Source organism: Mastigoproctus giganteus, chromosome 5, assembly GCF_048544385.1.
Source record: "Mastigoproctus giganteus isolate SK-2022 chromosome 5, ASM4854438v1, whole genome shotgun sequence".
In the NCBI taxonomy this organism is placed as follows: Eukaryota; Metazoa; Arthropoda; class Arachnida; order Uropygi; family Thelyphonidae; genus Mastigoproctus; species Mastigoproctus giganteus.
Window position 1 is genome coordinate 212,229,387 of NC_143579.1, and position 9,329 is coordinate 212,238,715.

Below are 9,329 nucleotides of genomic sequence, written 5' to 3' on the forward strand. Positions count from 1 at the left end.
AAGGGGTCCTCTTACCAAGAAAGGCTTAAGTTCTGCAAATTGCAGCATCTGGACACTGGGCACCTGCGAGGTGATTTGACTGAGGCGTATAAGGCCTTCAATAGGTTGAGCAGACTCAATTCTGATGGGATACTTCCTCTTGCTCAAATTATAAACCTGGGGGGGGGGGGCATAAATTCAAATTGAGGAAAGACAGTTGTAGAATAGATGTGTGGAAATTTGCCTCCGGGTATTGATTGCTGGAACAAACTTCCATCTGTTGTGTAAATTCAAGAAAGAACTCAACAAACTTTTAGAGGGAATGGTGTGTAAAATGGGGTCTTTTTTTTTTGGCTGATGCTACATAAGCTTGCTTTCTTGCATCACACATGCCACTACTACTTTGCTTTCACAATGAATTTTTTTCTGTTAAGGTCGTTACACACCCCCCCCCCCAAAGAAAACCAGCACCCTTTTCCCCATTCAATAGTTCGGCACTGATGAGGACTCAGGGTCATAGTATAATTGTTGTAACTTTTTTCATCCTGAAATAAAATCATGAACATTTATCCTTAAAAAATGGAAATTAAAATGAGTTAACAGTGACTATCCTATTCTGAAGGAATAGGATAATTTAGTCTGAGTAAAGAAAGACATCAGCATTTTTTCTTCTCAAACTATTTCAATACCTAAATTAATACACAAATCGAAGAACAAGTAGTGTTATTTGTAAAATTCTGTCCCTCTCCAAGCTCGAAAAACCGTAGTAAGCAGATGGAGGACACCCTCCCTCGTTATTTATGTTATTTGGTTTTTAGGAGCATTAGCAACTAAGGCCATATTGCTCCGGGGATATGTGGTGGTCATTCCCTGACCTTTCCGCACCCTTCGTATTTGGTGGTCACGGGCTCGAACCCTGGTCTAATCAAGAAGGGTGTGCTACGCACTGCTGCTCCTGCCCACCTGGCTAAGGAGGCGCCCCCTCCCTCGTGATTGCAGACCTTGCAGTATACTTTCACTATAGCTAAACACACGATCTGAGACCCTGTACACGCCCAATTAATCAATAGTAATGATTTATTCAAATAAACTAAAATATAAAAGGTCAAAAATTTTTATTTCATATAATATGCTAAAGGCAAATTTGTTTCCAATATCAATTTTTGCTGGGGAAAGATAGCGATGTCCCACAAGTAGCCTCCACATTGTATTATCTAAACTGACAAGTGATAAGAGGATAAAGAAACAATAAACAAAACTTATCAATTTCTGGGAAGAAAAATATGCTGAAACTGCATTATCAGTCAATGTCTCTTTCAAAACACAAACATCTATCCCTATTTTTAAGGCAGAAGGATCATTATCTGTTAAAAGAATGCAAAATGACCTCTTAAGCAGGGGGTGGACAACCTCATTTGACTGCAGGCCAGATAACTTTTATAAATTACCATGAATCAGTGCTTTAAAGAAACACTTTATCAGGTACACTTACCTATAGCAAGTAGTTCTCTCTCCTTTAGTCCTCAAAACAGCTTGGATTTAATGTTATGGATCCTGTGGCACATTTCCACACCCCAGTGAGTCAATGTCACATTAAATGTTGACTAAGTTCTGGTGACTGAATTCACTCTGTGTTCCTGGAATTGGTTCTGTACAATTCTGGCCTTGTGGATTATCCTGTTCTGGAAGAATCCATTTACAAATGGACATGCTGAGGCCATGAAGGGATATATATAAGGTTGCAAATAATTTCAAGATAACCTAAGGCATACAAATTTAGCTCCGCTGACCTAGCCACTTGACTTTTTTCTCTTTCCTAAACTGAAGTGTACTTAAGGGAACCCATTTTCAGTCCACTGAAGACATTCAGGAAAAAAATACACTGCTTGACAAAATTAATAGAATACATAGAAAAAGTGGCATAACTCATGCAGTTTGCAATAAAGCAAGACAACATTTGGTATGGCAGTATACCATAGAAAAACGATGAAATGAGGAGACCGAGAAACTTCAGATGGGTATAAGGTACATTTACAGAGGTTGTATATGCAGACCTCAGCTCGCCAAGTGACCAAGCAGTTAGCTATCGGCATGCAATGCGACACCCAAGGGTGTCGCACATGTTTGATCAGATATAAGTCTATTGATTGTGCTGGCCATGGCAGTCGTTGGATATCATCAGTTTTGAGATATTCTTCCACCACTTGAGCGCTATGTGCAGTGGCACTGTATGCATGAAAAGAAAATCTGGGCCAACCGCAACATTAAAAAGCCACACATAGGGTTCAAGGAGCTGTTCTTGGTAAAACTGCATAGTTACGGTAACCCTATCAAAAACAAAGGGTGTAGCCATTGATCATTATTCCACCCCACAAGAGAACACCACTTCCACTGCAAGTCCCTTTTTCTGATGTCAGAGGGATGGTACCACAATCCTCGTTGTCTCTGGATGAAATAACATCCAGAATCTGTTTGTAGGCTAACACGAGACTCAGAGAAAAGAACTGTACGCCATTTGTTAGGGCTCCAAGTCACATTTTCATGGCACCAGTTTCAACAAGCTCTGCAGTGGTTTGAGGTTAATGGGATACAAACCACCACTGGCTTCCTTGCATACAGTACACTTGAACTGAGCCTTCTTAACAGTCTGGTTAGAAATGTTTTCACCTGTAGCCGCAGCAACCTCAAGAGAGTTGATGACAGGACATTGTAGGGTTCCATCTTGTTGTTAGAGCCAGACAGTGGTCTATTCTGGTTGATGTAGCCCACAGGCGACCTTGACCAGCTCTTCTTGTAATGGTTCCTGCTTCCTGAAACTGCTTCCAGTGTCAAGAGGACACTGCATGACACATTAAGGCAACTTGCCATCTCTGCCTGCTACTGCCCAGCTTCAAGATGTCCAACGGCCCCCCCATCTCAAAGAATCGCCTGAACAATGACTCCACCATCATGAGTACTGGAGATGTGGCTATCCAGCAAGCCAAAAATTGGGAATGAAGTGATGTGGCCACACCCGGCGTTTTTATAGGTATGAATAATTTGTGGCTCTGTAAGGTGGCAGATTGATTTCTATTGCATACTCTGAATTTGCATGCCCCAATGTCTATTACATCAAATATTTATGCGACACCGTTCACAATAAAAGATTTATGAAAAACATTTTATGCTAATTTTGTTGAGCAGTGCATTTGGACATGCAGCCACCTATAGTTTATATTATACGATGTGTAATTTTTATCTGAAGATAAATTTGATTTACAGGTTATCATTTGTGATTGGTGGTGAAAAATATAAGTGCAATTTTCTGTAGAATTATACAAAGTTCTTAGAAACTAAAAGTACTGTATTTTTATCAGTATCTCCCCACCTCAGCATGCAAAAATTTTTGTTTCTTCTTATTTTTGGTGCACAGGTTTCATTAGCAAAATGATGCAAGAAAGCATGCTTCTACAGCATCAGCCAAAAAAAAAAAAAAAAAACCCTATCATTATCATTTCACTTATTCATTCCTTCCAATAGTTTGTCTATTTCTTAACTGAATTTATTTAAGCTATCAACTTCCAAAACAAAAGATGGAAGTTTGTTCCAGCAATCAATCACCCACTGGCTAGATGCAAACATTCACACATCTATTCTGTAAACATACAACCTCAATTAGAATTTGTATCCTCTCATGTGTGTGTGTGTGATCTGTGCAAGAAGAATCCCATCAGCATTGAGCTTACTCAATTCATTCAAAGCCTTAAACATCTCAATCAGATCACCTCACAGGTGCCTAGTGTCCGGACATTGCAATTTGTAGAACTGAAGCCATTCTTCCTAAGAGCATCCCTTTGTTCCACTCACCAATCTCGTTGACCTACTCTCTACTTGTTCCAAAAGCTTCACATCTTTCCTAAAATGACACCTCCTGACCTGTATGCAGTACTCAGATATATCCTGACCACTGCCTTATACAATTGGATATTTATGCGACACCGTTCACAATAAAAGATTTATGAAAAACATTTTATGCTAATTTTGTTCATCCCCACTAGCAAAATTTCCTGTATATCATTGACAAAACACCATGAGCTGCCCTGGCAGCCTGTCTGCACTGCTCAGAGAACTTCATACCCAACTACAGAATTATCCTTAGGTCTTTTTCATCTTCCACTATCCCCTGTGTGTACCACACAGTTGGTACATTATTCTGGGGTTACTGCTACCCATAAGCAGTACTTTGCATTTATCAATGTTAAACTTCAACTGCCATTTCTCAGGCCATCTGCCTAACTTTTATAGATCCTGTTGCAGTAGCACACTGTCATTAATCACCCTGCCAACCTTTGTATCATCTGCAAACTTGGATATTAAGCCTGATATGCCATCATCAATATCACTGATAAATATAGAAAACAACAATGGATCCAACATCAAACTCTGAGGTACTTCACTAATAATATTAGTCCACAAAGAGCAATATCCATTGATTAGCACTGGCTGTCCTCTCCCACTCAAACATCCCTTTACCCATAGCAATAACTTGCCCTTAATGCCACACTACTCCAATTTGAAAGAAATTGTACAGCAGTCTTTTATATGCAACAGCATCAAAAGCTTTCCTGAAATCCAAGTATATGATATCAAAATTACTTTTGCATCCAGTTCCTTTGTGACCATGTCGTAGCATCCAATTAAATTGGTCGAACAAGATTTCCCCTTAAACCCATGCTGTCTGAAGTATAACTGTAGCCTTGTCTAGATGTTCCTGCCTTACTTATTTTACCAGTGACTGCATTGTTTTCCATGTAACAGAAGTTCAAAGGGGTAAAAAAACACCTATAAAATTTCACAGAAAGTATATTTTATAGTTTGTGAAATCTAAAACTTTTTGAATTGAAAACTAATAGAACTGTTTAAAATTTAACTAACAAGTTGACAAGAAAATACAAATTATGTGATTCCCTCCTCACATAGGTAACCATCCAGTTGACTTTTGAATTTAATCAAACTGTCAGCCTCACCTACCTGCAAAGGCAACTTGTTCCAGCAACCAACTTGCTGAATAAAAGAAAGTTAATTAATTCTGAATTTTCAATGCTGAATTAAGATAGACCTATGCACACAAGTGTTTTTCAATAATAAATAGATCTAAAAGACCTGCAATAACCACATCATTTCAAATCTCAGATAACTATTCCAAGTCATTTATATAAAGATTCAGCAAGAAAATACACCTTGGCTGGGGTTTTCAAATTTATCAGCACCAGCTTAAAGCTGCCCTTCAACCATACATACAAGTAAAATAATGCTCATGTTTAATTCTTCATATACTATTAGCCCAACATTGGTTGCATGATGGTCAAGATGACTGCCATACACTTCTTCAGTGGAGAGTGGTTATTCATGTTTAAATAAAATAAATAAATTTTCTGTTTATACTACGGCACGACAACCAAGTCAGTAGAGTTTACAGTAAATCGTCAATATAAATATTTATCGTATTTAGTAGTCACGGGCTTGAACCCCGATCCACTCAAGGAACGCGTCGCTATGCACTCTCACTCCTGACCACTTGGCTACGTCAGGCCTTGCAAAGCCATGAACTTATGAAGTCTTTTATACTTACATTTGGACTTCACTCAATGATTGCAGATTACAAGAAATCTTTAGCAAAGGATGCTAAGAAAAACAGCAAGGACTTCTTTACTTATATAAATGCTAGGAGGAGGATTCCCAGCCCGGATAAAGGGTGAGCGTCAGGAAGGGCATCCGGCTGTAAAAATTGCATGCCAAAACAATAAAAATGCTGACCCCATATAATAATGGGAAAAGGAAAGGACAAAAAAAAAATAAAAAAATAAATGCTAGGAGGGGGATGAATCAGATTGGTCCACTTGATATCGATGGTTCAACTGTTGATGATCCTGCTCAAATAGCTGACAAACTGAATGAGTATTTTGAATCTACATTCACACATGAAGAATTCTGTAGGGAAGTGGAGGACAAAAGCTTATTAAACTCTAAACAGGAAGTTTAATGATTTTGTAATAACTGAGAGCAAAGTGAAGGAGAAATTGTTGAAGTTAAACATAAGCAAGGCACCTGGGGTGGATGGAATCTATCCAGTTATATTAAAGGAGGTGGCAAAGGAAGTAAGCAAACCCTCAGCCACAATTAGGAGAGCATCCTTGGACTCAGGGGAAGTCCCCACAAACTGAGATGTGCAAATGTATTGCCAATTCAAAAACGGGTATCTCAGGGTGACACAAGTAATTACAGACCGGTTAGTTTAACTTCTGTTCCAGGGAAAATAGTGGAGTCACTGGTTAAAGAAGCACTATAGGATTATCTAGACAAGACTGCAGTTATAGTTCAGACACAGCATGGGTTTGTTAAGGGAAATTCTTGTCTGACAAATCTGATTGGATACCATGATGTGGTTACAAAGGAACTGGATGCAAAAAATCATTCTGATATCATATACTTGGATTTCAGGAAAGCTTTTGATACTGTTGTGCATGGAAGAGTACTGTACAAGTGGGAGCAGTATGGCATTAAGAGCAAGTTGCTACAGTGGATAAAAGGGTGGTTGAGTGGGAGAAGACAGAGTGGTAATCAATGGATGCTGCTCTTTGTGGACTAATGTCATTAGTGGAGTACCTCAGGGTTCAGTGTTGGGCGGACTTTTGTATATTATCAATGATATTGATGAAGGTATATCAGGCTTAATGTTCAAGTTTTCAGATGATACAAAGGTTGGCAGGGTTGTTAATCCCAGTAAGGAAAGTACACTACTGCAACAGGATCTAGAAAAATTGGGTAGATGGTCTGAGAAGTGGCAACTGAAGGTTAACATTGACAAATGCAATGCTCTGCATATGGGCAGCAGTAAACCCAAAGTAACGTACCAACTGTAGTACTACACTCAGGGTAGTAGAGAATGAAAAAGACCTGGGGATAATTGGAGTCAGATATCAAGTTTTTTTGAGCAGTGCAGGCAGGTTGAAAGAGTAGCTCATGGGGGTCTTGTCAATGATATACAGGAATTTTGCTAGCAGGGATAAGGAGATGATTATCCCCTTGCATAAGGCAACGGTCAGGCTTTGAGTACTACATGCAGGTCAGGAGGCCTCATTTTAGGAAGGATGTAGAACTGCTGGAACAAGTACAGAGGAGAGCAATGAGATTAGTGAGGGGCATGAAGGGGGTCCTCTTACCAAGAAAGGCTTAAGTTCTGCAAATTGCAGCATCTGGACACTGTGCACCTGCGAGGTGTTAAGACCTTGAATAGGTTGAGCAGACTCAATTCTGATGGGATACTTCCTCTTGCTCAGATTATGAACCTGGGGGTGGGGGGGCATAAATTCAAATTGAGGAAAGACAGTTATAGATGTATGGAAATTTGCCTCTAGCCAGCAGGTAGTTGATTGCTGGAACAAACTTCCATCTGTTGTTGTGGAAGTTGATAGCTTAAATAAATTCAAGGAGGAACTGAACAAACTTTTAGAGGGAATGGTGTGTGAAATAGGTTTTTTTTTGGCTAATGCTACTTAAGCTTGCATCACATGCCTCTACTACTTTGCTTCCACAAGGAATTTTTTCTGTTAAGGTCTTTACACCCCCCCCCCCCGCAAGAAAACCAGCACCATTTTTCCCATTCAATAGTTCGGCACTGATGATGAGGACTCACGGTCATAGTGTAATTGTTGTAACTTTTTTCATTCTGAAATAAAATCATGAACATTTATCCTCAACAAATGGGAATTAAAATTAGTTAACAGTGATTATCCCATTCTGAAGGAATAGGATAATTTAGTCTGAGTAAAGAAAGACATCAGCATTATTTTTTTCTTCTCAAACTATTTCAATACCTAAATTAAAAGTTACCAGCTTATTTTCTAAGATAAATTTAATTAAAAAACTAAAATACAAATGGCCGCAAAAGTAGCGTTATTTGTAAAATTCTGGCTCGAAAACCCATAGAAAGTAGATGGAGGACACCCTCCCTCGCGGACCTTGCAGTATACTTTCGCTGCAGCTAAACACACGATCTGAGACACTGTACACGCCCAAATAAATCAATAGTAATGATTTATTCAGACAAACTAAAATATAAATGGTCAATTTTTTTTTATTTCATATAATACGCTAATAAAGGCGAATTTATTTCATTTAGGTTCTGCTCAGTAGGCGCCACTCATAAAGATCGTTTGAAAGTCACACTAAAAGTTTAATAAAGCTTTTTTGTTTTCACTTTTTTTTTTATATATAGCAACTTTTACACTTCAAATGGTACCTATATAAGATTACCGCATTTCAAATTAGAGCACCAAAAGTGCTTTATTTTGATATTTTAAAATTTGGGTCAGAGATGGGTGTGCCACAGGAAAAAATAAAATAATAATTAATAAACTACATGCTTTATTTACTCATTTTTTTTTTACAAAAGGTACCCTCCTACTCTTCTGGAATTCGTCGAAACAAAATAAATGATTGGTGATTACTTCAAAGGAAGCAAATTAAGTTAAAAAAGAAAAAGAAAAATATGTTCGAAATCCGTAAAATCTCTTCCTGTTTTGTTCACTTCGCGTTGACATGTTGAATTCTGATCCACATTTAATCTAGCTAATCTGATAATAAGGTAAAAGAGAAACGTTTTATATAAATACCGTATACGTATAAACTGCACTATCATAAAATAAACAAGATAATAACACCTTACCGGATATAATACTGCAGTGCAGCACACTTACTTTCTATAACGCCGGTTGGAAAGTCCTACGTACAAGAACACGAAGTATAACTGTAACCAACCAACCAACGCCTCTTCCGCCCTCATTAGAAGCTATTGTGACAGCTCCATAATTACAACACAGGATATTGTAAAAAATATTTTTTCTAATTTGTTTCTTTTACAGAACAATTATTATTAATCGACAGTTCTAAAAAAAGTATTATGCACAATAAGAAAAAAATATCAACTTACTATTATGGGTTTGTTATATTTCGTGTGTAGCCTATAAGTGTATATGTATGGAAAACCAAAGGGAAAAATTTTTGGCGCCAAAACAGCAAACAGTTTTTTATGTACAGTAATTATAAACAGTATATAAATAGTAGTAGTTGATGTAGTGTTTTAGGTGAAGCAGCAACTTAGGGGATATTGAGCCGTATATAATATATCTGTAAACTGCGTGGGTTCTGTTGTCGATTTGCTGGATGAAAAGCCCCGCTACCCACTCCTGAGACGATTGACCACCAACGTTGTGAAAAAGTTCCATATAAATTCCTTGCGTCATTGACAGCATTCGTAATTATGGCTTTCCCAAGCGGGGTGAGGAGGACAGTGACAGCAACTGTGCTAC

General features: G+C 38.2%; 1 protein-coding gene across 4 annotated transcripts in view; it reads right to left on the bottom strand.

Annotated features, from left to right (window-relative positions):
- The window catches only part of LOC150086078 (calcyphosin-like protein), a 41,333-nt gene extending 32,522 nt beyond the window's left edge, over positions 1-8,811 (bottom strand). The window contains exon 1 of one of the 4 annotated variants that reach the window (XM_090373691.1): positions 8,718-8,809. Coding sequence is in view for 1 of the 4 variants with exons in the window: in XM_090373689.1 (XP_090229815.1) it covers position 8,718 (1 nt within the window). In the remaining 3 variants the exon portion in view is untranslated. Of the gene's footprint in view, positions 1-8,686 lie in introns of all 4 variants that reach the window. The other 3 variants (XM_090373693.1, XM_090373690.1, XM_090373689.1) reach the window with 3 other exon arrangements.
- Between the last annotated feature and the right edge of the window lie 518 nt (positions 8,812-9,329).